At 41.2% G+C, this 27962-nt stretch overlaps 1 protein-coding gene across 2 annotated transcripts; it reads right to left on the bottom strand.

The window, feature by feature from the left end:
* Positions 1–411: 411 nt before the first annotated feature.
* Positions 412–27962, bottom strand: nup210 (nucleoporin 210). Of its 2 annotated transcripts, none has more exons than XM_047606902.1 (40): positions 27345–27962; positions 26533–26672; positions 24533–24664; positions 23843–23939; positions 23451–23601; positions 22864–22996; positions 22476–22634; positions 21235–21303; positions 21026–21132; positions 20771–20911; positions 20502–20639; positions 20168–20323; positions 19595–19793; positions 17834–17979; positions 15490–15708; positions 15175–15348; positions 14763–14955; positions 14407–14513; positions 13999–14103; positions 13442–13543; positions 13173–13301; positions 12831–12958; positions 12610–12745; positions 12461–12523; positions 11904–12083; positions 11735–11815; positions 11517–11648; positions 11098–11256; positions 10630–10721; positions 10060–10234; positions 9499–9674; positions 7453–7673; positions 6961–7097; positions 6102–6216; positions 5296–5442; positions 4364–4614; positions 4072–4276; positions 3471–3593; positions 2155–2232; positions 412–1649 (listed from the first exon to the last, which is right to left on the bottom strand). In XM_047606902.1, exons 1-40 carry the CDS (start codon positions 27521–27523, stop codon positions 1528–1530), a joined length of 5697 nt encoding a protein of 1898 aa, XP_047462858.1. In that variant the 5' UTR covers positions 27524–27962; the 3' UTR covers positions 412–1527. The 2 variants fall into 2 exon arrangements, with proteins under 2 accessions (XP_047462858.1, XP_047462867.1); XM_047606911.1 differs by having other exon boundaries at positions 3471–3590.

Below are 27962 nucleotides of genomic sequence, written 5' to 3'. Positions count from 1 at the left end.
GAATGCACAACACGTCCAACCTTGAAGAAGATGGGCTGCAGCAGCAGAAGACCACACCATTGGACAATAGGAGACTGGAAAAACGTTGCCTGGTCTGATGAGCCTCAATTTCAGCTGCGACATTCGGATGGCAGGGTCAGAATTTGGGCGTAAACAACATGAAAGCATGGATCCATCCTGCTGTGTATCAACAGTTCAGGCTGCTGTTGGTGGTGTGATGGTGGTGGGGATATTTTCTTGGCACACTTTGGGCCCCTTACAAATTGAGCATCATTTAAATGCCATGCTCATCTTCTGACAGCCACTTCCAGCAGGATACTAACATTAATAAAGTGCCCGTTAGTGTATATGGTGTATTTAAATGTTTCAATACTTTGTTTTTTTAAAGAATAATTCCAACAAAACCAACACTGAACATAAAAAGTAAAAACTTTAATTAGCAAAGGCAGGAGGATATTCACACAAACCAAACATGTCTGTATTACGTGCTGAAAGCTGTTCAGATGCGCTTATAAGGCATGGCTATGAATCTTTAACTAGCTATCATAAATACAAATCCTTGTCAGCGTTTTCCAAATACAAAAATACAGTATGGCATTTTAAAACAAAGTCACACACTGGCCTTCCAGCAATTCAACAGCGCTACAGTAATCTCTGTTCAGAGATGTGGGCCACGAGAACAAACAGGAGCAGGAACATTTTCAGAAATGAGACCAGGATACATTTCAGTGCTTTTTGCAATGAAGCAACGCTGGGATAAAAACTGAATTATTGTTCACATTGACTGTTTCACATTAATGAATTAGACAAGAGCTGCATGTGCTGTGGCTCAAAAACTCGGTCATGGGAAAAATAAAATTCCCATTCCCATAAAAAAAATGCCTTGAACAGAAATAGACCAACCATTTCCAGGTTAGTTACAATTATGCACATTCGAAGGGTTTATCAAACCTTGAGGAGGACGGCTTCAGTGGACGGCTTTCTTTGTTTAAGATACAACGTAACAAAAGGACATTTTCTGCTCATACAAATAAATATGTTCAAGTTAATGTTTGTCTTTTGTCTTACATGAAAGTGGTTTATCCTGAGTTACCAAACGTCACATGTCAGATATGTCAACTAAGCAAATGTCAAACACAAAAAGCAACTTTTCAAGCATAATCTAGCAATTTGGTATTCAATCACTCCATAAAAGATGTCAGTTAATAATGAGGAGAAGTCCTGTATGAAAACTATTTCCACACTAAACCACAGCAATACATATAGTATATGTATAGTTGTGTACACGCATATAATTTATACATACACACAGAAGCATACAAAGAAAACTGGAAATAGCCCTGTTATTATTTTGAATCACCTTTTAAATTATCTGATATTCTGAAAGCATCTGAACAAACATTTGAATAAAACACAACAGAAATTTCGCTTTCAGATCCCACAGCATTCCTTCCTGAGGGACGGAGGCACATTCTTTACGCATTAACGGTGCTCTACGTTAGAAGAGCAGAAACCACGCGGAGGGCTTCATGAGGCCCTGTAGGCGGAGGAGGCTGGAGAGTAGAGATGCCGCCTGGGGCTGTTGGTTGAGGGCATGCCGACCGACTGATTCATGTGGCTGAAGGAGCTCGATCCTGGAGAGTCTAAAGCTAAAAAAGTAAATAAATATTAACAAACACACAACACTGGAACAAAACACAGACCTACAGTGTAGCCTGGGCTTTATCGAGCCTGTATCTGTGTTACAGTGGTGGACATGGAACAGATCTAAGAGATGTTACGATTGAAACCACCAGCTATGTAATTCTCAGGGGAGCTCCCCAGTGGGTCGTTACCCTCAAAGACTCCTCACATCTGTTTGGTCTGAGAGCACCCAATATCTCCAAAAACATACTGTAGCAGAACCAGCATTGGCTTTCGTTCTTACACCCAAATCATGTTTAATTTATGATGAATGAGATAGAATTTATTTAAAAATAAAATCTGTCTAACTGTCCATCTGACTACCACAATAGGTTTTTTAAGTTTTCTGATTTAATTTAAGTTTAGTAATCACAAAATATCAAAACTCTCATTAAATAAGTATATTCTTTCTTTGTATATTCTTTAAGCTTTAGGCTGTATGAGGAAAGAGTCACAGTGACATCGTCCTACCTGGCATGGACAGTGGCGTCCTCTGGATGAAAGGAGAGTGATATGGTTGTTGTCTCGGTGAGAATGCAGAGTGGAAGACTGCAGGGAGAGAATACGTTTCAAATCAGTTCAAAGTGTTTCAACACCAAAAAAAAAAAAAAAAACGTATGACAGTATTTCACTACTTTTGATGGAACTTGAAACGTTCCTCCAGCAACAATAGTCTGTGGAAACATCGTCTCACACTGCTCACGGAAAAATTTGCACGTAAACACACCACACAGGCTTTAGCCAACGGCCACCTGACACACCTCACGAGCCTGTGTGAGAGGAAGTAACTTCTCATACCAGCAGATGGCAGTAGTCTGTATTTAAGAGAGTAAATAGTAAGCTGGGAGGCAAAGAAGCTATGAAGAACTCTAGATATTGGGTTAAAACAAGGATTTCCCAATCCAGATCCTCTGTGCTCAGATCGATACCAATCATTTAATCAATCCACGTCTTGATCTGATCTTAACAAATAATAAAAAAAGTCGTCCCCTGGAGATTCATAAAGGCTTTTCTTATCTTACTTGTATTCCTGTAGATCACATGTGCTCACTGCTGTATCAAGTCCAATAAATATGGCTGTTAAAGCTAATGTAGCAGAGGAGAGGCTAGCTGTAGCCTTGGCTCCAGAAGCTCCACCAGACGGTGAAACCCTGCGTCCTCTACTCAACATGAAGTCTGTAACCCTCTCTGTAATACTTTTCTGCTCGACACTGTCTAAAGAAAACTTTTGTCTTCTTTTAAACACAGCATTCAGTGTTTGTTATTGTTTCAGTGCAGCCTTTGCATGAACCTTTTTATTTTATTTATATATTTTTAGTTTAGTTGCATGATTTTGGTTCTTCAATTTTTGCCAATTTTTACCACTAGCCTACAGCCACTAAAACAGAAAAATTCATCTTTGTTTTTTTTGGCAGCTTTGACGTTAGCCTTGAAGCTGAAGACAATGTTTTGAGGCTGAAGGGATGTGGTTTTGGTTTATAGCAGAGCTAAAATAAATAGCTACAAAAGAAGCTCGATACGATCATTTTAGAAAAGCCTGGATCCGTCCTGATACTGATCAGGACAGACCTAGCATAAAGATATAATGAAAGAATTGAACATGTTTAATTGGCTGAAAAGCTGTCGACTAGTGGCAACGAAGCAACGAAGCAGCGCAAAGACTAAGGCCACAGACGCTCACCGATGGCTCGAGAATAGTGCAGTCACTCATACCTTTTATTAGCATTAGAGTTTCTGGAGCTCTCTCAAAAGTGCATAGCAATTTCAACAGAAATGAGTTGACCCACCGATGATGATGATAGCTGTACCAGCCAGCAGAGCGAACAGGGTGCAGAACATCATCTGGTAGGAGTTTATGAAGCTGTGCAGGGAGTGCCCCCCCTCCATGGTACTAACAGGAGGAGCAGCTGCTGGGAGAGAGAGAGAGAGGTGGACAAGATAACAGTCTGTCAAACCGTCTTCCAAGTGCAGAGAACACGCGGTGCGACACATTAACATATTAGCAGTGGCACAGGAGGATAATGATGCTCAATTTTCAAATAAAAAGAAGCATCTCTACCCAGTGATAGAACCATTATCCTGAGAAAGTGAAGGTACAGTTCATATGCGCTAATATTTCTGAGTACAAACCAACATATAAGAATAATATAAATAAATAAAATTCATAGCAACGAACCAAACAATGTTAAATCTACAACTCTGTTTAGGATTAGGTCGTGTGGGCGGTGTTCAAATCAATGAATTATCTAATTGTGATTTGTTAAACATGTTTTTTTTTAGAAAAAGGTGACAGCCCAGCCTCATTCCCTGTGACATGACACATGAAATACACATGAAGTAACAAATCAACTCAGAGACTCTTCCACTTGATTTGAAAGAATATCCGACCTTGCATGCTAGCGCTGGCGTCGGCTACGTGAATCAAAGTGACGGGGACGATGAGACTTTGACCAGATGAAGTGCTGCTGATGGAAATGGAGGCAGAAGCTGCCGACTGAAGGTCCACAGCACTGACGGTGTACTTGGAGTAACTGGGGAAGTCATGTTGTACCTCCTTCTCTTGGACAACAATGCTGAGAGACGTAGGCACCACCTACAGACATGAAAGGGTAGTTTTATTTGAAATTCATGAAAGTCACAACATATAGTGGCATATTTAGTATGTAATGATGTGCCAAACCTCCATGGTAGTCAAGGCAGAAATAGGGCCATAGACGGTGAGTTCGGCTGATGGGTGTAAGTTTGAGAGCAGCAGCTCAGTTTGGTCCACGTAGAGGCCCGGCTCTATGGGCAGCCTGGTGCCGACTTGCTCCCCAGAGAAGGCAGTGCCCTCCAGGCCTGCCTTCACCATCAGGTTGGCCATGGACATGCTGAGCACACGGGTCTGGTGGTCAGTCATGGGTTGCAAGGTCATGGAACATGTGTAGAGGCCTGAGGCAAAAACAGACAGAGGTAAACATAACAGATCAAGATAAATTACTGATACATGGTACAACAGCTGACAACTGTATGTATGAGTTTCCTATATACAATATACAATTAATATAATTTACATACCCCCCTCTGTTCTAACCTCTGAATTTCTCAGAAAGGGTCGTTTCAAAGCTATTAATTGGGCTCAGCTGAGTGGTTACACAAACACACACACAGTGCATCCCATCAGACACTAGCCAACAACTGGGGTGAAGTCCCAAACCCCAAACATAATTAGACCAGTGCTGACAAGCAACATGAAGTCTACTCCGTTCAATACATCACCTGGACACCTTTGACTAGATTTATTGCGTTGCAGTGCAGCCATTGATTACACTCTTGTAAACAGTATTTTCATGCCCTTCATGCAGACGGTGCACATAAACACCGTGTCTAGGTTATGTTTAAAAATGCTTTTATTTTGGAAAGTAAAATGCCTAAAAATGATGTGAATGTCAAAGTACAAAGAAAAAGACATCAACACAGAATTGGACCTTGGTGTGACTTTATCAAGGTTGGATTAGTATTATTAGCAGGTAAATAAGGTCTGATATATCAGAGCATACTGAAATAAATCCAGTGTTCCAATGCTCATAGGCTGTATGCTCCTCTGACCATGAATATGATCCCTGGCCTTACCGAGACCGGAGTCAAAGCTGACTTGTGTTTTGAAGACATCATTAGCCGGGAAGTCAACAGTGTCACTGGTAAAGCTGAGCTGGCAGTTCACAGACGTTTCTGGTTGTAGCAGTGAAATAGCCTCAGTCTGGGTAGGAGAACAGGTTCCTGCAGCGGAGAACATAAAGAAAAAGGAAATATAAACATTTTTGTGAGCCCCAAAAAAAATGTTTGGTTTAGCAGTGGGGGCAAATGAGAAAGGGAACAGTGGTGTAAAATGAATGCAGTGGTGTTTGCGAAATATGCTTAATTCTTTTCTTGCAGAGTTACATGAGATGATTTGGGTAACTTTCATGTCTTTACATTAAATATAAAGCTACAGAGGAACATGGTGAGACAGTCTGAAGATAGCTTTCATAAGAGCGTTACATATTCTTTGAGTTCAATGAATGTTTATGTTTTCAGTTAAATTCAGACTTGTGACATTTGTCATCATTGTGTCATTTTTATCGTTTAAATGGAGGAAGAAAAAGCAGTATTGGCTCCAGATATCGGCCATCGGTCAGGGCTGATGTAAAAAAGCCAGTATCGGCTCTAAAAACAATCCATATCGGTTGATCTTTGCTCTGAAATTATCTCTGGCCAGACACACATAATCATCCTTAAGAAACAGTGAGTTGTCATGTTTATAGTTTGCCTTTTGTACACATTTAAACAAACTGAGAAATAAATTGTGGGCAACCAAACCTTTAGTCTTCAGCCTTCTCATGTAAGTTCCAGCACGTAAGCAGAAAACTAACTTAATTAAAAACAAGACGGTTCAGTACCAATGAGGTTGGTTCCTCTTTCTCTGGTAGTCAGCAGGACCCTCGTCTCCTTGCCGTGCCTGACAGGTGTAGCCTGCGCCATAGCTGCCGTCCTGGTGGGCGCCTCCACTACGACCTACAGAACACATTCAAACAAAAGATAACAGCCAGTGAATGTCAACAAGACTCAAGTGTGTGCCAGGAATAATCCTTCTAGCTTACATCCACAACATCCATCACGTCCGAAAGTCAATGAAACCGACTTATTAAAACGGTCGAGTGTTTAATGTGACGTTGCTGCTCGTGTCAGTGTTTCCTCTGATACTGATAAAACATTATCTTCATTCAGTTAGAATGCATGCGAGCAATTTTAAGACAAAAACATAAATTCTGCTAATATGAAATATCTATTTAAAACCACTGGTTACATTCAGCTCATGAGGAGGAAGGAGGATGACTTGAGAGCGAGTGACCAACACTCAGAGAGACAATTAATGCTTTCCATGCACCGTCATGTATGAAAGTCTCAACAGGAGCAACGTCTTGCAGAGACAAGCAGAGACAATTTGTTCCTGAAAGGTGATGATGTATACACCTGTTTGCTTTTATTCTCATTATTCCTGAAGGATGGATGCAGCATGTTGTACTAGCAGAGAAGATCAGATTCTCTGGAGAATAGAGGTGTCAAGAGGAGAAATAAAGAAACCAGAGGCGTGTGCTGTTTGCATAATTAAAACACTCAGTCTGTTTCCTACAGCTCATTCATCACGACCATGACTAAAACGGAAGCTCTACGAGGGCGCGCCTCATCCATGCATCATAAAGTGTGGACGTGAAGCACTACGGCTGAGACAGTAGGTACGACCTGCACATAACATACCTCTCTGTATGTTTTCAAAACACCAGCTATCTCATAGTACACGGTCACTGTCCCAGAGTCTCTGGCCACAGCTGTACCACTCTTAGGGTCCACCTGAAGGATGTCATTTGCAGAGGAGCTCCAAGTACCTTGGTTACCTGCAGAAAAAGAAAGATGATGCTCAATTTTAAAATGAAAAGATGCTTAATAATCTGAAACCATTTATAATATGCAAGGGAAAAAAAAATATGGACCTTCACAGCCAAAAAAAAATGGAGCAATTCAAATGGATTCGAGGTAAGCAATTACTTTCTCCGTAAAGGAAATTAAACCAAACACAGTGGAAGAAAATGCTTCCAATGCCGTTTAAATAGAAAAAGTAAATAAATATAGTAAAACTAAATTGCCTTACAAATGCAGATAATAAATCTAAAGTTTGTTCCTTGTACTTTCTGTTGAGGATGGTTGTTTTCTGGTGCTATACTTTACTAACATACAGCAGAGATGTCTCACCATCTGGTCCAGTCAGATGGACAGAGAGACAGACGACATCTCCCACCACCAGTTTCTGAGCGTCGGGCAGGTAGATGGACTGCTCCACGGGAATCGGAACATAGTCCGCCACGCCCATGTTTTCACTGTCCCACACCGCAAGAAGGGTGAGGCCGACATTGACGGTTCTCACGGTCAAGGTGTGGTTATCAGGCCCCGCCCCCACCTGGACAAGGTCATCCCTGCAGAGAAGGAGGCACACAGATGATAACATAGTTTGTAAGCAATAGGCTTCCATTGTAGTTGAAATAAATATACATGAACGATAGCTGAAAATGTGTCTTATTATCTACTGGATGATCTTTAAAAAACAAAAACAATGTTATTTCTCAGTATACTATGAGAACTCTAGATGTGCATGTTGGGACCACAAATAGCCAAAAATGAACTTGTGCTGTGTCTCCTGCACCACCTCCATTCATTTATAGTTCAGCTTCAATATTACAATCATTCACTAAAATAAGTCAAATAAAGGCAATATGAAGTTACTAGACTTTGCTTTAATCCTCTTCTCACTCAGCTAAATTACAGCAGCACCCTTGGCGTGGCACTGATCCTTTTGACCCTCTCTTCATCCTTCTGGATCAACCTCACTGCTCTCCCTGAACAGTACCTGTAATTCCACTAACCGATTTGCATTTAAAGTACATACAGACACACACACACATATACATGAGACTGTCTTTATAATTGAAGGGTGTAGTGAAAATAAGACTTATTTAATAATTGTAAAGTATTCTACAGACGTTTTTTTTGTGTTTCATTTTCTTCTGGTAAAGTTCTACATCCACTTTTTATTAATCCATCCCCTGAAAAATGTCCTACATTTGCCTCTTTCCCCAAAGTATCCGTCCAGAGCAAATATGAACAAACTGCTCCAACCTGAGATAGCAGCAAAATCCAAATGGCTCCTTGGAGACTGAGTAGGGTTTAATCACAGGCCAGTAATCGCAGTCCCGACTCTACCAGCCCCTTCGCCACTGATTTTGATACTTCTCCCCAAAATTGTCTGTCAGCACCGGCAGAACAAGGTAATAGAATCAATTTATTGTGCAGACAGATGAGGGAGCCCCTCATGGAAAGCGCAGCAACAATCCACTCCACCCAACACTCCTATTAATTTAGCTCACTCACTCAGGTGGAAAGAGCTCCATCGGAAATGAGGTTGAAGGGACAGCCCAGTAAATTAATGTGGTGAACTCCTTGCGGAGACTGCCACTAAACCTTCCATGACCTCGACTGTTCTGGTTGGACTGTACGGAAATTAGAGCACACAGTGTCAACAAAACAGTACGACTGTCATGAGTCTAATACGCTGCTCCTGCTTCATGTATATCACGGCGAGTCTGTAAAGCTCTTAAATGTCCTTGTGTCACAAGGAAATTGGCTCCAGGTCTCCACTGGCTCAGTCTGGCTTCAACACATCTTCCAACACACTGTTCACAGTCCGTCCTCACCACCGCTGAGAGACAGCAATCCACCAGCCTTGCAACCTTGCCAAGGTTAGTGCCTTCATGTGTGAGATGTCGTGATGTTTTATCTCAGAAATTTAGAACAACACCAAAACAAAAGACCGGGCCAAGTGGATTGAAAATGTTTAGAAACCCATGGTTGACGTTTTAAATAAAACAGAAGAATGATGGATGAAGAGATTCCCACTGGAACTACAGTCGGTGGAGCAGTTTGCGGGTTGACACGATTTGTCTGTCAGAGTTTGAAATAGTGGGAGACATTAGCTCACGCAAGGCTGAGTGAGAAAGCACCAACCGACCACTCAGACAGACCTTGGATCTCTCTCGCTATAAAACAAAAACCCCACAACAAAACAAAAAAACGGAACGATAATAGATTTTCAACCCTAAGGTAACAACCAATCCGAATAACATATCTACCTCCTCCTCAGCTTGTCTAGAAGTCACTTTCGTTCGTTGAGTCACACAGTGAATGCACGCATGAGTTATGATAGTGGTAAGTGTTAAGAAATCTACACGTGGCGTGGAGGCTGACCTGTTTGTGGAAAATATAAGGTGGGAGTTGGAGCTGTGTAGAGCCTCCCCAGTGCTGGCATGGAAGTGAACAGTAAAGGTGAGCACTATTCCCAGAGGGAAGGCTGTCAGGTGCTCTCTGGTGTGTGTGTAGAGCGCTGGACTGGTACTGAAGCGGAGGTAAGAGACAGGCACGACCTGAGGAATGAAGGAAAGGCCCAGAGTTACGATGACGACGTAAACTGTCGTGTCACGGGTCAGTACTATTGAGAAGTAGCCTCAAGCAGAACATTATAGGTAGCTTTTGGTCCAGTACAACATATTGTGCATGGATACATTTGACATAATGATAACATGTAAAAATATGCATACATACAGTTCTATAAAACTAAGGTGAAAAAAAGATAAACAGGAAATAAGGTGAGTCGCCTGAGCTTAAATTCTCCTCTATCTGTAATTATTATTAATTTGTAGCTCCATGATGCATGTTTGACGCACGCTGGACAATAAGGATTTGAAAAATCTAAACGACTCATCAGGCAAAAAACTTGAACAGTTTTTACGCAGCATCTCTCAAACTGACCTTCACAGCAAGGATGAGAGTCTGATTCACACCGAAGGTCTCCTGTGAGGTGATCAGCAGAGAGGAGATGCCAGTGAGCGAGCCAGAGAAGATGAAGCCCTTATCATCCACTTGAGCAATAACAGCGTTGTCCGGGCAATCCAGCATCCGATACGAGAGCGTTCCCACACCATCCCTATTGTATGAAAAAAAAAAACAAAAAAAAAACAATCAAATCAAGCATGTCTGCTGCAGACACACTTCTGTCATTTCATATTGTGCAATAAAAGCCACAGGACAGCCATGCATGTTGTTACATCCCTCTTTACCCCCGCTGGCCTTGCAGTGTCAGCCCAAGCGTCTGTGCATGGGCGAGGCCATCTTAATTAGATAAAAGGCATGACAAGAGAGGCCTGCAAAAATCGCCAGTACTTATTTTGTTGCTTTTTTGTCATTTAATTTCATTTATAAAAATGAAACCTTATTTTTGTAAACTCTGGTATCTGGTCTCCACTTTATATTGCAGCCCATGTGCCGGTTGTAACAGCGTCAATTTAAAATAAGCCCACAGTGCAGGCACTACAAACTCACCTGTTAGTCTGGAGCTTGAGCGCAGAGTTTGGAGCCATCAGTAGCTCCTCAGCCTCCACTTCAGGATTAAGCATGTGCAGCTTGTCATAGACCTTGATCAAAGCAAATTGTTGAAAGTCCAATTATTAGAGGGCTTTAGTCATTCTTTGATGTTTCGGCACTAGTGACATGTCATAGTTTAATGCAGTTTGAAGCTGGGTGCATTCAGCTCCGACTAATCTGCAGCGTTATCGCTTCACAAAGTTAACAACTTAAGATATTCCTAAGATCAGCAGTTCTGTGCTCTGCTGTCTTAAATGCCAGCTTGCCCTATTATGGAAGAACATTAGTGGGATGCCACCAGGGTACACCAAGGAAAGCACCCCGTAAACCCAGTCTTTATAAAATATATTTAATATGTACAGTACTCGTGTTCCCTGACACAGACAGTTTCAATCAAGGACTTTGCAGACATGGTGGGTGTTGTACCTGGATCTGGATCTCATCTCTGAGCTCTTGCAGATTCCCCACCAGCTGCCGAGCCACGGGGTCAGTAACCCTGAGCACCACCTTCAGGCCCGTGCGCCCTCTCGTTCTTCCAGTCACTCTCATACCAAAGTTATGCTGTGGCTGAAGCTCCATGTTACCCTGTGCAAGACAGAGACAATTATGAGAAAGGAAAAAAAATCTAATAAAAAGGCAATCGGGACAAAGCAGAAGCTAAAAGGCAAGCAGAGACAAGGCAGATGCTGTTTTTAAAAATCACACCGTAACACCGTTAACCACACCGTAATGGAGGGAGAGCATATTGTAAGTCAATCGGATAAAAGGCTCAGAGGGAAGCAGAAGCCAAAAATAAGAAGTGGTTCAGTGGTATAAACTCTATGTGACATCAAAGGGTAGGATACCTCAACGTGTCGGGGCTGGACATCCAGGATATCTCTCTTGGTGGTGGACCAGTGGAAGGTGAGACTAGGTATCACATTGGCAAAGGAGAATGGTGTCTGACTGTTGGTCAGGCCCATCACATATACAGGCATCTAGAAAATAGGAGAAGACGTTTCAATGCAATTAGTGTGTAAGCAACATCATGTTTGATGAATATTAAATAATATTATATTTATACCTGCGCTCCTGTCTTCATTCTCGTGATAGGCGCTCGGATTCGAATGGCAGTCAAAACTACAACTTCAACTTCTACTTGATCCTAGGGAAAAAAAAAAAAATAATAATAATAAGTTTGTGTAAACGTGAAGTGAGCCTTATAATGATGAACAACACTGATACACATTTACCTGAGACACAACGACCAGCTTCCCAGTCTCAGCATCGACAGCTTGGACGAGTCCAGTCACGGTAACATTACCAATAGCAATGCCCCTGACATGGCCCATGACATTAACGGAGGCTACTTCCTCATTGGAAATGGAGAAAAGGATATTGGACTGAGGTTGAGGTCCACCCTCAGATGTGATCTGTAAAGAGACGAACAGGAAAAAAGTGAGGATCACTCTCAAAACATGGTCTTATTGTAATTTGTGGTTTCTCATAAACTACTCAAAATAAGAATGAAGATCGTACAAAAGTAAAGTGTCATTCACACATATTTTCAAGATAAATGCCCAACAATTAGGAATCTACTTGAATAGATGGAAAGAATGATTTCCGATTAGAGCATGAGATGAGGCAAATGACGAGCATGCTCGAGTTCAAACTAAGAGCAATTAGCCCAACGCCCTCTTCCAGAAGAGTTCTGGCAGAGGGCTCTTCTGGGAGATAAACTAAGGCCCAGATGAAGGAACTGAGGACAGCTGTTTCCAGATACAGCCCGTACATTAATATTTACACGTACCTGCATCATTGCTCCGACCAACAGAGTCATCTTCCTGGGGATGAGTTTGAACGGTGGAAATACCTGGAACACAAAGTTACATGATACAGCATCATATACAGAGACAAAACTCGAAACAGCATTTTAGAAAAACAACAACTAAACCATACCTCAATCTGCTGCGGCGTGGAAGCAATTTTTCTATCATTCTTATCCACGACCACCGCTGATAAAGTGGTCTGACCAATAGCGACACCTTTCACCAGGAAAACAGCTGTGTCATTTTCTGTGGACTCGGCTAACGGCCTGCAGAAGAGACGTCGAGAAATGAGCGGGAAGCCTTGAACGTTCTTACATTCTGAACACACGCAACTAATGCTACACTTCTTACTTTAGAGAGACTATAGCAGAAGCGGACTTGAGTTTAAGATTCATGAATTGGAAATAGCTGGCTGGGAAGGGCTTCTTGTTATCATCCAAGACTCTGACATAAGCTCTCACGGATTTTCCAATCTCCACCTGTAAGAGATGGATTACACGCGTCGATAAAGAAACAATCATTTTAGACAGACTTAATGATGGTAGTTCAAGACAGTGAATGAAAACTGGGTACAGGGGGTATATATATCATTATTTCGTGCCTAGACGTCATCGAGGCATTTCAGGAAATGGTGACACTAATGATAGAGATGATCTAGTTGAACCTACGAGATGAGGGACTGTGGAAACTGACCTTGTCAACCACTCTCACATAAACCTCCAGAATATCAGAAACATGTACTGTGGCTTTGGCAGGTGCTGGAAAAGCCAGGCAAAGGTCATGAACCATCACAGACACCATGCCCGGATGGATGGGAGAAACCTGGACAAATAAAAACAACAACATCCTTTAGCAAAATCTCAATTCTTTGTATTCACCGAAATACTTGTGTCATCTAAGAGGAAAAAAAAAAAGGTTTCTATATATTATGTTCCAAACAAAGTCCGCATGTTCTTTCTTACCTGAGCTGTGCTTTGGGCCTCCTGGTAAACAACATTTGCTATTCCTTTGACACTGGTGTTGACAAAAAAGTGCCCTGAGCCGTCTCGCAGGGCCAAGTTTGCCTGTAAAACGAAAAGAACAGTAAATTATTTGTGACAGAGCTGAAACTGTGTATGACTAAAAGGATTTCGCGATTCACAAAACTATCAAAGTTCATGTTTTTCCTGAGTGACAGATGGCCTTGTGTGTGACGCCAAAGGGACGCCTGACCACACTTACGTTTTATAATCCAATTACACGGGTCACTAGCTGTTAGTTAACCCGCACACCTGCTTAAAAATGCTGCTCCCATATCACCCAGTATAACTTGTCGAGAATAGGGGGCCATGGATGTTTCCACTGTGTCTAGGTTAGTAAGTAACATTTGAATCGTTTCAGTAGCTACCAGAAGGAGGAAATTTCATTTTATGGTGAAAAAAATATATATTAGCCAGTTTAATGTTTAATAAAACAAGCCATTAAAAGCCAGGGTCAAGAGATAATATATGCGTGTGCATAATTTGCACAGGTCTCTTACCCGCACATCTGGGTGATTATATATGGTGACTGTGTCAGGAGAAACCTTCACATCTTCAACCAACAGGAGCTCCAGAGTGGCTGACACAGGGGTCAAGGGTTCAAACTGTCCAGGAGAGAAAAACAACTGAATTAGTGCACAGGCTGAACCATATGGAAGATGTAAATATATGCAAATCACACGGAGTTAAAACTAGAAAATACATTTAATATAAAGAGCAACACCTACACACAAACTTAAACCTACACATTTAAGAACAACGCATCCATTAGAACTGGATATTTATTTGATGAAAAGGGTCTTAATGAGGTAAAGACTTTTGTTTTGTGAGAGAAATGCTGTTAAAAGAACAATCTACTGATATTCTGAATTGCATTTCATTCATCCAGAGCTGCTGTTTTCACTTACTGGACTGGGAACTTTGGCTGCTGCTAGATGTGACGTTTGGTAATGCAGAGCAGTCACTGTAATGGCAGCAATGCCCGTCTGCTGATGGACAAGAACGGTCTGGCGTCCTGTCGTAGACCACACCACAAAAGGAAACAGTAAATGAATTAGAAGCAATCCAGACTTTTTGTAATGAAGGCACTTCAGAAAAAAACAGAAAACACATTTATTGTTGGTGCTTGCTGAATTTATAATGCACCGTTTCCTGCAGTTATTTTAGGATTATATCCTGATTTGTCCTGCTGTCGCATCTTAACTTTAAACTTAAGCCAACCCCCTCATTCAGCCTTAAACACAATATAAAATGCATCTTTTACCGTGAAGTTTATTCTGTTTGTTGCTATCCTTGTGCAGCTGAAGCTCCATGGGCATAGTGGGTTCAATACTGGCCAACGACACCTTTGTTGATTCCCACAACACGTTCAGAGAGCTGAAGTTGTCAAACTTCCTTCCTTGTTGATCGTAAGCAGCCAAGTCCAAGATGGGGTTTCGGTAATTTGAAACCGGTACCTACAGAAAAATCTTTACATGATCAATTCAATTTACACACATTTTTAACATTGCAGGAAATGTAAATAGTATTTACTTCAGACTAACACTCATTTTTCTAAATATAGGGTCCGTTCATAGGATTGCAGTTCTTTAAAAAAAATGTCATGTAAAATTTCCACTAGATGAACCAAAAAAAAGCCTGTTGACTCTTTTCAATGGACCACATAGAGCACATACCACTTGTTTGTTCTGCTGCAGCAGTGGGCAAGTCAGGTCCAGCTGGGGGCTGGTATACACTGGGAGCAGGGTGAGGCGGGACGGAGGTGCACATACAAACTTCACCACCGCAGGCTCCACAGCAGGGTAAGGGTTGGTCACACTGGGCTTGTTCCCTACCATCACCTCCAAGACCTGAAGGGTCAAAAAATGTTTTAAGATGATATCATTCAACAAGCGTGTTCCTAAAAGTCAAAGTAGTAATTTAGCCAGGACAGATACATTTTAATTTGGTGACATTATTGGTAAATGGAAACCAAGTCCTGTAGCTCCTACCTGCTCTCCTAGAGCCTTGCAGGTAGCTCTGACCCAGTGCTGATTATAGTTGTGGGAGGAGGGACTAGTCAGAGTCAGGCTCAGACTGGCCTCATCCTCAGCTCTCAAACTGCAGAAGAACTTGGAGGGCTCTAAAACCCAGGGCCGGGGCCCGCCTTCAAACAACATGTCTTTAGATGATCCCAGGGTCACCACAGCCACAGACACAGGGTCAATAGCCTGAAAAACAATATAACTCCTTATACACATGCATACAGGACACTTTCAATAAGCAGACTTTAGGCTGGCTACACGGAAGCAATACAGTATCCCTCTGAATTGTAACTACATGGACAGTGATGCTCAAGTGTGGCCATAAACAGTACAAAAAAATTAAAATGTTTTAGGAGCTTGCACTGACTTATGCGTGTTGGTTTTTGTGCTATAAAAAGGGACTTTGCTGGGAAAGTATGGAGCTGAAATACACAGATTTACACAGCAGAGATACAAAAATTGGGTCAACATTCAGCTGCCAGGGGAGAACAAGTGAGGAAACATCACAAAACTGTCAGCAATATTTTGAAGAATTCTACTCAACCCCACACTGTGAATCCCATAAAAAATGCATAGCCTCAAAAGTTATGCATCATGTTACTGTACTAATAATAACCCAGCTACTATATCTGTTAAAGACGAGATGATTCAGCATAGAAGAGTTCCTCGTCTTATTATTAGGCGATTGCTTCAGCGCTCTACCACTACAGTGGAAGTCAGTTTCATTCTTGTGCATTACCAGAGCTCACGCACAGAAAACAAATCAGTGCAGCTAGTGTGTGATGCATAATTAAAACGCACAAAGGAAACCCAGGAGGAGAAATTTCGAACACTCGCTGATCTCTGCAGTTCTGCTTTAACTGTAAGGGGAGAAATTCTGAATGTGCCTATGTCTGCATGAGCTGGTTTCCTTTGTAGACAGCAGATAATTTGTGAATTGAAAGAAAAAGGTAAACAACAGCAAAAAACATGTGTTAAAAAGTCAAAATCATTATACTTTGCACCTCCCACAGATCAATGAAAATACATGACACGAGGTTCTTTCACAGCAAACTGTTGTGGGGACTTTTGAGTGTTACAACACAGTTGGGAGCCCAAGAACTGCACCAACTTAAAGGGCTTTTCTATTGACTGCAGTTGTAGCGGCAGTAGTAAGCCTGAAGTGACACAATATTCGTTTGTTGGCTGGTATAGGAAATGGCTTAGCACCGTGCAATAAAACAATGTCATGTAAAGGCTCAATAAAGCTGAGACTGCACTGCTCCACGTTTTCTTCTTTTTTTAACGCCCTGACCTCAAGAGCTGTTGCCAGTGCTTTTTTTTTCTCCTGCTGATCACTTTACACTTACAGCTGTGCTAAAAAGTTTTTGCAGCCTTCAGAATTTTCTAAATTTATGCATAAATGTATGTGGATCTTCACACAAGTCCGGAAACTAGACAAAGAGAATCCAATCAAACAAATGAAACATAAACATGTCACTTGTGAATTTACTTATTCAAGGAACTAGACATAACCACTGATGTTGCTGCTGTGAGACCAATTCTACTTTGGTCTCATTTGTTCACAAAACATCTTCTGGTTTGTCCACACGATGTTTAGCAAATTGCAGAGGGGCAGAAAGGTTGTTTTTGGAGAGCAGAGGCCATGTACACCATGGTTGGTCAGTGTTCTCCTGCTGGTGGACTCATGAAGTTCAACTTTAGTAAATGCGAGAGAAGCTTTTGGCTACTTAGAAGTTACCCTGGGTCCCTTTGTGACCTCTCACACTATTACAAATTCTGCTTTTGAAGGAAACATCAGTTGATCACCAATTACCAATTTATTTTGTTTAATAAGGGCACTGAGGGACACCCGAGTCTCACTACACTGATTGGAACACTTTGAACGTATGGACTCTAATTTGCCTTGAATTTAACTAGAAGTGAACTTACTTTTGTCCCTCACAGATATTAAATATTGACCCACTGTATAAGTAAACAATTAGACAAGTGGAATATTTTTGTTTCATTTGTTAATTAGGTTCTGTTTGCCTACTTTCAGGACTTGAGTGAAAATCTACTGATGTTTAAAGTAATTTTTAAGCACAAAATTTGAAGGGACCAAATACTGTACACTGTATGTCACTAAAGCTTCCTTCTGTTTGCACAGTACCTACATTCAAAATAAATATTAAACTTCCATTAGAAAGGAAATCTGCAGTTTGATATAAACTCTGGAAGCATGCATCCATTATGATCAAAAGAGGTCAAACAACAGGCGTCAAAGATCATCACAAGCACATTCCTGGAAAGACAAGAGCTGTGGACTCACTCTGAGAGGAAGATAGGCAGCGATGGTGATCTTGGCACTGAGGTGAACGTTGCCGTGTGTGTAGCTGACAGTGAGCATAGTGTACCCGGGGGCCAGGGCCTTGGCTCTCACTCCACTGCAGTGGTCCTGGCCAGGAGCCAACCTCCCTGGATCAAAAGGGAATAATGTTGGAAGGATTCAAAATAATAAGAGAAAATTCAATATGACAATTAAAAAAACAATGGCGCATGGAGGCACGCTGATTTATGTTCTTATCTTAAAACACACTGGGATACAAAGAGATCTTATTATTTTATTCAGCATATTCTTGTGATTAATAATAGAAGATTCCAAAATGAAAACCATAGATCTGTGGAACAGAGGAACATTCAAAATAGATAAATGTGGTAACGATAATATTATGTCCATAAAAATGTTTAAATACTTTTATGTCACTTGACTGTCCTCATACTGATCACACACCATCAACTCGCAGTGCTTCCACATTTATTCAAGTGGCTAACTAGTTTCATCTCTATCGCTGTCACGATATCAGTTTTTCACTTCACACTTGCCATTTCACTTATCGCGGACAAAAAAAAAAGTCATGTTAATGACATTATCACAATATCAACAAATATAAATAATAACGTCAAAAAATCCAGAAAATGCAACTTTAACTTTATTTATGTTATTTCATCTCTTTTAGGAGGTGAATTACACCCAAAATAACAGTAGAATGGCAGAAAACAGGGGCAGATTTAAAACGCGTGGCACTGGATCATTTACACCAGAGATGCCTAAATTGTTCTCAGTGGAGGGACAAAATTGAATCCAGAGGGAGGATCATGGGCCAAAATCTTAATGCAATCCTAGTGCGATAACCAGGACAAAACTTGAACCCATTAATCATGCACTGCGGTGGAATCGACCTCTTAAAAGATAATTGTTTTCCCAATTTTTTGAATTTTCATTTTGTCTGTGTGCCACTGCCTGACACACTCAACCTGCATCCTGTGACTCGCTGCTGGTCTTGGATGTGAGCTGTGGGAAGCTCAACAGCGCCACCCTACTATCAATGTATCACAATGTTATTCTCTGGTCAGAAGTGGAAGTGCACCAATAAATAGTATTTAGTGAGAGCAAGAGCAGTGAGCCAACAGTGGGCAAGGTGCTGGTCAAATATAATTGGTCGAGGGCCAAGTTTAGCCAGGATTTAAAGGATATTATCAAATGCGCATTTTTAACACGATATTGAAATTTCATTTTTTACTACCGGGATTATCACCGGAAAACATCAACAGCCCTACTCTATAACTTATGACATTTTCATATTTATGACTTTAATTCTTCTTCTGTAATGTGAAGGTGTTATGGGAACAGAGGGCACATTTAAAGGTTCATACACTGTTTTTATGGGAAGTTGGACAGAAATGTCTAATAATTCAGGTTTTAATTAGACACGCTAGACAAGGGTAGACATTTTCACGTGGGATATCGACATCTTTATATAAGCATATATGCATTTTTGCTAAATAAACCAAACCAAGGCAAGCTTGCCCCCAGGTCAACCCATTTACTGGTCAAAGTCATAATCATTCATAACTCCCATTGATTAACAGACATTAAACAAAGACATCAATAAATGAGTTCCATGAATGAGCATCAATTGGTTAGTGACCTTAACTGAATGTCAGTAACAGACCAGCAGCTACTCATGTGAATATTGTTATTGTTATTATTCTTAATTTGTTGCATCACAGTCAGATCACCAGGACTCACCGGCTAATAGTTCAAAGACCCCATGGTTCTCCTCCTCCACCAGCAGTTCAAAGTGGGAGCAGTCACTCAACATGACCTTTTCTTTCTCCACCTCCTCCAGGACGCCAAAAATCCTGAGGGGCAGATCCAGAACCAGGCCCAACCTGGCTTCTACTGGACAAGGGGCAAAGTCCATGGCAACGGGCTCGACAACATAGACCTACAGGAAAACCGGATGAAAGATGCACTGAATACTTTTCAAATGAGAGCTGGGAATTAATGAAAAATTTTGAATATATGACACAACGAATGCAAATAATTACATTATTGGTAGCAATTCGGGGTTTTAATGATTTATAATAGTGCAGTCTGAAAATAATCATCAGCTATATTTAAAATGAGCATCATGACTTGATTGTATATAAGTATTATAAGTTATGTTAAATATTAAAGTGACAATCAATCTTGACAAACTTTGACATTAAATGGGTTTAGTTAAACTCAACTTATTAAACAAAGACCTATTTATACGTATAATGTGCCAAAACTTCTGTATTGTGTTGTTTCAAACTGTTTTTCTTGTGTGTAATTTACCTTCATCTGGCCAAAGTGCAGTGGGTTGCGTAGATCATGAGCATAAACTACACTGACACCAATATCACTGACTGTAGTCATCACTCCTTTCACGGTCACTGTTGCCACTGCAGTATTGGAGGAAGTCCAGCTGAAATTTCCACTCCCTCCTGTCGCCTGCCACACGCACCAGAGAACAAGAGTCATCACAAAAGACTGACACCTTTTATGTTAACTCTCATATTCAGACTCGGTGCCAAGTGTGAATGACGGTAATTGCTATAAACACACACTCATACAGAAGGTTTCATCAAAGCAAGTCACTCAAGCTTGAAAGTGTGAAAGGGATAATTACCTTTATTGTGTACTGATAAGCTCCAACTTTGGGCTGCCATGGAAATGTGAGAATACTGGGACTAAGTACTATAGGGTTATAGATTTCCACATCCTGCTCATTGTGGACCGGGTTGGCGAGTGCATGGGTCCTTCCACTCTGAAACAGGACAGAGGGGACAGAAAATGGTCAAGTTCTTTAGACTAGGAAGTCAGTAGCACCAGTTCAATGAATAATCATACGCTCTGTAAAACAGCAACACGATAAAAGTCAGTTGCACATGAACTCACTTCATCCACAACAGCGTTCAGGGTGGCATCGATGAGCGTGAGGCCTTCTTTGAGTGCTCGGACGTGATGATGTGATCCGTTCACAGAAGACTTCAGGATTTCAAAATACTCAGCGGGGAAACCGGTCCCGATACGGACATTCTGCAAAATCAAAGCCAGCCTATGTTTGATATCTTCAGAGAGCACAGCATCTGTTTACGTGGTTTTGTGCCTATATAATTAAAATCACTTAACATTAAGAGACGCATTACTTACATCAGAGAGGTAAATTTTGTTGCCGGATTTATCAAATACTTCGATGGAGATATCGTATTCTCTGCCTGTTTCCAGGACCCAGCTGTCTCCTGGTTGAATTTTAAAACCTAAACAAATTAAAGAGAAAACAGAAGTTAGTTAAGCCCTTTAAGTTCTTTGCTATGACATATTTTTCCATGTGTTTTTATTTGTAAGAGAAAGAAACAGACCTAGGTAGGCTGGTTCAACAACGTAGAGGGTGCTGTTGGGTAGGCGAGACACTCCTTGCATTCGAAGGCCTAAGTTAATGCTATTAAGGAAGATTAAGACAGGCGCGCTCATGGATAATGGTATGTTTACACTAGTTTCCAGCTGAAATTGGAATAATGGTACAAGCAACAAACTGCGGCTCATGTAAACATCACAATCAGAGCAGACGAGCCCATTCAGAAATCAATTGTAAACATTTGATAATCGATTCAAGAGTAAAATATTAGTGTTTATTAATCATAGAAACACTTGATATGATTGTTTCTCTTTGTCTGGAATGAATGCACTCAGTCTTTCGAGTTTCTGGAAGAAACAAAACCACAGCAGTAGAGAAACAAAGGGCTCAAACTAGCGTTTTTAAAAGATAAAGAAAGCTGGAATGGATGTGGCCAGAAAAGATGAAAATATTTGGTTTAAGGGCTCCTTTAGGGTACAGAGGGGCATAGACCCTGTAAGCTACGCCGGTGCAAGTCATTGATCCTTGTGCACTTATCAGTCTGGCTCGCTCTGTAAAAACAACACCCAAACATTAGTCGGCAATGTGTCCGTTTTGCCAGTCGGGTAAATTTTTGTGTCTACTTTCGCTGAAATTTCACTGAAGACGAGTCGTACTAATTCCGATACAAACGTCTGTATCTCTGAACCTCCAGCTAACCTTTGCTTCATGTGTTCCATCTTTATTGATCCAAACCAATCAATCCAAACACTGCGGAGATGGAGAAGCAGCCAAAAACACGAAAGCGCAATTGTGTTTGGTAGAGTTTGAGAGGAACATTAACCAGGGTAAGTTTACTGTAATGAACTATATGAAGATGAAAGTCAGTTCACCAAAATAACTACTTTTGTAACATTTCTAACACATTGTTGTGCCATTGGGGAAGAACTGCTTTGCACAGGTCAAATAAGATATATTTTGACTGATGTTATAGGGCATGTAAACATCTATATCTTATTGGATCATTTTATTTAGTGTCCATGTCACCATTTCATTCCTTGATCTTTAATCTTTGATTATCATGGAATGCAGATTTCTAAGTGTGTGATATGTAACCGTAGTCAACCACAGCTTTAAACCTACAGAAATTTGCTAAATACACAAATTTCAGTGTTTTATTCAGGCTCTACATAGATGGTATAAAAAAAATATATATATATATATATATATATAAATGTCACGGTAAAGATCATGTCAGAAGGATACTCTTATGATCCAACACCACGTTAATGTGTCCCAGCTGAACGGCTGTAACTGTGGAGGTGCTTTGATCCAGACTGGCCACAGCAACATCTGGGTTTCCATTAGGGCCAATCACACTGTTCTGAAGGTGCAATTCATATTGATCACAAGGCATCGAGAGCTCTGGAGAAACACAAAATGAACAAAAATTATTCTGAGAGCTGACATCTCTGTACCACATGGATTTGGAAGTGAAAAAGTGCTGCTTCAGTGATCTGTGACCACATTTTCACTTCACATTTTAGCTACACAGATCCTTGCACAACACAGAGTGTGGACAGAGCGTCAGGAACAGAGAAGTAGCTGAAGTAAAAATAAAATACTGAACTTCACACGCCAGGCGGAGTCTGACCTGTGATTGTGCCCTGTCTTATCTTCAGGACTCTGTATCGGATGGAAGTTCCCGCCAGCAAGTAGACGTCATGCGCGGGGCTCAGCATGATGTTCTCTAAAATCAGCAGCCTCACCTCGGCTGCACCCACATCCTGTGGAATGGTTACCATGGTTACACAACAACACATCTTCAGCCTCCCGCCAAACAAACCAGAATAAGCGGGTTCAACAAATACTGATATAAACACCCACCACTTTTTTTTGTCACAAGTCTATTTTGAGTAATCACTCAGACAAAACAGTTTAACGATGAAACGAATGTTTCACTACAAATTCTTTTGAGACAGAAATACAACTCAACTGTCTCTACTGCGGCGACATCATGTACAAGGCAGTGCGACGTTTTGCTATTTTTAGAAGTCTGCCCCACAGTGGGTGAGCTACCACACAGAAGGCCCAATGTAACCATTACCTACTTTAATCCGCTGATTTCACCCCTTCCAATCTTTTAATCATGAGACTCACTAACGCGTGACTTTGAGTGCAACATTTTAATTTTGTGCAACAACTAAAGAACTGTATCCTTCATGTCACACAGCAGCTTACCTTATACAGTGACTCTTGTATTTTGGCTTTCAACTTGGCATGTCCTGTCTTCAGTCCTGACACCAGAATAATATCGCCTTGTTTCCCAACACGCTCCATTTCAGATATGTATGCAGGGGGGGTGTATGTGGACTCTGAGAATTTTAGTACCCTTGAGGGGAGAAAAGGGACAGATCAGAAATATATCGGCCACATAATGGCCTTTCAACTGAAGTGACGTTTTGACCTTAAACTAACCAACCAACCAAAAGCAAAGAGAAGACAGGATCATTATTACAATGTGTAACTGATGTCCTAATATATGGTTAGGACATCAGTATGTGTGTCTTATCTACTTCAGATTTCTGCATGAACCACCATGTTCAGAAGAGTATCAACACAGGAAAGCTTACCGTAATGAATTGTATGAATCAGAGAATCCATTCACATCTACGTCTTTCACAAAGGTCCAATCAAACATTAGACCTGCAAGGGTGCTGAAGGTGTTGCCTGCAATATGTAGATAAAAAGAAACACTGTCTTGCAAATTCTTTAAGGCACAAATTAATTTTTTTTACTAGTATCGTAAGGCCGAGCTCGCTAAGCTTGAGTGTGAAAACTCCAGGCAACAAAATGAGTTAAAACAGATCGAGTGGGGATTCATTACAGCACGCATGCTGACCTTTTGCAATCTGCTCCATTTGAGGAAACGTACTTGTACTTTAAGCCAAAGCTAAAATAAAAATAATAATAATAAAAAATAAAACAAAACAAAAAATACCAGACCCTGGAGCCATCATCAAAAAGAATCAGGCTACAGCTACAGCTCATTAAGCTAAGTGTGGCTACTCTAAATGGAAGCAGTGGAGGAGAACAAACACAGCCACCTCACAGCGACAGCCGGAGGGGAGAAAGAAAACGCTGCCTGGAGCAAGCGCAGTCATTACTTTGAAGTCTTCAGAGAAGCAAACAAACAATGCAATGTGGGCTCTTTGCAACAGAGGAATGGTCAGATTAGAGTTGTCTAAATTAGTCTTCATCTTAACTCTTAACTCAAAATTAGCATGACGCCATCGGTTTTGAGTTAAGTTAAAATATGTCACCTTCAGAGTCCAGTGCATGGATTCTGAGCGCCAGCGGTGAATCCTCCAGATGTAGCTCTCTGGTGGTGGACACTATCTGGATCTCACTGATGATGTCGACAATAGCGTCACAGCGTAGTACCTGTCCTGTTACTGTAAATGGAAGAAGGAAGAAAGTTTCATTAACATAGCACATACACCGCAGAGCTTGAATTATTACACAGTAGCTATGTTTTCCTGGACACTAGCAATTCGCTAATAATAACAATAATGCCGGCATGGCTCATTGACAACTCTTAGTGTGTATATTGGTGTGGGTGTGGATGTGTGTGTGCCTCTGTATGTGTTTGCACATGTATGTGTGACTGTGTGTATGTGCCTGTATGTGTACATATGGGGCGGTGGTTCTTGATTTTGTTTCTTGTCGTAATGTCGAAAAGTGCTGTATAAATAAGATTTGATTTGATTTGATAATATCCCAATCAGAACAAAAGTGCCTCATTTAACTACCTCAGTCAGAGCCTAATAACCTAATAAGTTACAGGATAATTTCTGCTGATGTAATAGATGCATTCTTCTTGTGCACATTTGTTCTGTGTAAGATAAACATCACTGTGGCATGACAAGTTCCCAGGAGGGACAGAGACATGGCGACAGCAAATCAGTTATTCAAACAAGTCTTTTGAACGAACAAAGCTGAAATCGATGTAAGGAACACCACTAAAAAAGGAGGGTCCATTGGGTCTGTCAACAATCATGTTTCTAAATGAACGGATTCATTGTCGTCAATAAAATAAACTTTCTTTTTCCAGTTATAGTTCAAGCAAAGTTCCAGTCCCCTCCAGCAGAACAACTTTGCTTGTGTCAAGTTAGATCTGATCTCTGATCAGAAGGATGAGAATTAGGTTGAAGAAATTAAAACAAACAAACAACTTTATCATAAGAGCTAACCGTACAGCGATAGCTCAAGCAATTGCTTTGAACTTGATTGAACTTGAAGATTGCCTTAAATGGTCTGGTCTTGGTAAACGGTCTTGCATTTATATTTCACTTGTCTATCTACTGGTACTCAAAGCACTTTAAAGTCACAATGACACATCTACCCATTCACTCACACAAGCGCACACATTTACACACCAGTCCAAGCACTTAAAGCAACTCGAGGTTCAGCGTCTTTGTCAAAGACCTCTTATTGAGGGATCAGCTGCTAACTCTCCGATTCACAGACAAGCCGGTCCAACTACCTACCGAGCCCCAGCCCCCATTCTTTATCTACACTTGCAGCCTGAAACCACAGGTTTTTGCCTAGACTGATAAGTGGCTGATCATGCTTCCGTAAACCAAAAACAGGTGTGAGTTACACCGCAAGCAAGAAGCTGTGGTTTGAACAGATTATTCATATATTTGACAGTTTGATGAGGACGTTTCATATATACATAAAAAGTGACAGTGTGCCAAACTTTTTTTGAATACAGATCAAGCACAACAACCAGTCATCCATACCAGGCCGACAGTTCTGCATTTCACAACAGCGGAAGGGAAGAACAAAAGCAAATATGTTGAGCAACATGATGACGTGTTACATTACACCATCCATTAGATGTTTTGCTCATCAAAGTGACCTTAAAGGAGCACAACGCAGACGAGCTCTTTCTATCACGATGCATGAACAGTGCCACAAACGAGTTAATACTGTGCGCCAACCATAGCCATAAAGAATTGCAGCTGGAAAACAAACATTTAAAGAAATGCTGCAAAAGTTTGACAATTAAATAGCAATTATTCATAAAACACATTTCTTGCCAGTTAATTAGGCACACTAGTGACAGAAAATTCATTCTAATGTAATAGTCTTGCACAAAATTGTGTATCAATACACAGCACCGCAAAACAAGTACCCTACCATTTAATTTTGCAATACATTTGTGTAGTTTTGTCACAGGGGTAAACTCTCTTCTGTTTGTTTGCCAGTTTCTGAAAATATTTGAGGCAAAACTGTAATACGCCATCGCGGTACTTACCAACATCCTCAGCTAAAATGATGCTGGTGAGTCTGGAGGGCTGTGTGGAGAGAGCCTGAAGAACCGCACTCCTGGAGCAGCCTCTGTCGCCATCTTCATACACAGCCTGGATGCTCGCTACCTCGGGTCTGGTAGAAGACCTGGAACACAGTCACCAAGAAAAGAAAGAAAAGATCGCATGCTCAATGACATCATTTATATTGCCATTAAGTATAAAACAAAGGCAACTGGACATGTCACACTTTCTTGAAAGCAACTAATGCAAGTAGCTTCAGTTCCAAACTAGTGAGGGCAGTTTAGGTTTTTTTGGGGGGGGCCTTAAATATTGAGTTTCTGGCCATTTAGAGGAAAACAAACTCCTCTGGGGGGGTTCAGCATCTATGTTCAAGTGTCCTGAAACAGTTCCAAGTGTTATTAACATTATAAATAAATTAAACTAAAGTTTTAGATAAAAACCTCAACTTCCCACCAAGTCACCTAGACGTGAGGAAGGATCTTGGATGTGGTGAAAGGTCTTCAAGCTTGCTTTGTTTTGTGGATATACCCTGACCTGGATGTCTGAGAACCGTCACACACATATCATCATAAGAGGAGTAACTTTTGTAGTTGCATTTAGTCAGGGTGAAATCAAACAAAGGAGATGCACTTTAACTTCAAAGAGCTGTTTAATGGCTTCCACGCTTAAGCCCGGAGGGGCGGTATACAGTGCATACACTAAGCCATGTGGCCTCGCATGCAATATGACACTCCTACACAAAGCATGCGACCTCCGCTCCAACAGGCTCGTTAAGTCCTCACACTTTTCAACTCACCATCTGTAGCAGCCCTCGGTAGTTTCCAATGTGAAGTTAATTCTTGTGCTCCTTGCAAGCGGCAGCAACACTTTGGGGATATTTAGCTTCGAGGACCCGTTGACTCGAGTAATTGTTAATAGTGACGGCAGCAGCAGCGCCAACAGTAATGACTTAAGCGGCTTCATCGTTTCATTCATTGAAATTTTTACTGAGATTCACTGGCAAGGAAACCAAAGGCAGAATGAATGAACGCAGAGTTTCTGTCCTAGCTAAACTTCCCGGGTCACATTAAGTGGGGCAACCGTGCAGTAGTCGTGGAGAAGGACGGTGAGGAGAGCTAGCATGGCCAAGACTTCGGTTACTCCTCAACTCGGAGCACACGCCGTCTTCCTGCCCACTTTCAGTTTGTGTCAGTAGTTGAAGAGAAGCCGCCACATGATGACAACAGTAGCAAAGTCCTGGGGCTCTAATTCAGTTCCTTCCGCTGCGTTTATCCGCGGAGATGCTCCCGGACACACCCCGAGCAATAATTTGAAATTCACAGTTTTGTTAGCAAGTAGTTGGCAAACACTAGCTTAAAATACGCATGTTTCGTACAGTACCCGCCATTAGCAATTATTGGACTTTCAGTGAGCA

This window comes from Mugil cephalus, chromosome 1 (genome assembly GCF_022458985.1).
Source record: "Mugil cephalus isolate CIBA_MC_2020 chromosome 1, CIBA_Mcephalus_1.1, whole genome shotgun sequence".
In the NCBI taxonomy this organism is placed as follows: domain Eukaryota; kingdom Metazoa; phylum Chordata; class Actinopteri; order Mugiliformes; family Mugilidae; genus Mugil; species Mugil cephalus.
The sequence above is the reverse complement of the archived record's forward strand: the minus strand, read 5'-3'. Positions and strand labels throughout refer to the sequence as shown.

Bases quoted from the DNA above. Each gene is read 5' to 3' on its own strand.
- nup210 (XM_047606902.1), bottom strand. From the start codon at position 27,523: ATGAATGAAACGATGAAGCCGCTTAAGTCATTACTGTTGGCGCTGCTG. The intron at 26,673-27,344 runs GTGAGTTGAAAA...ACTGTGTTCCAG, and splicing joins ACCGAGGGCTGCTACAGATG to GTCTTCTACCAGACCCGAGG. The intron at 14,956-15,174 runs GTATGTGCTCTA...ATTTTTCTGTAG, and splicing joins TGCAGCAGAACAAACAAGTG to GTACCGGTTTCAAATTACCG.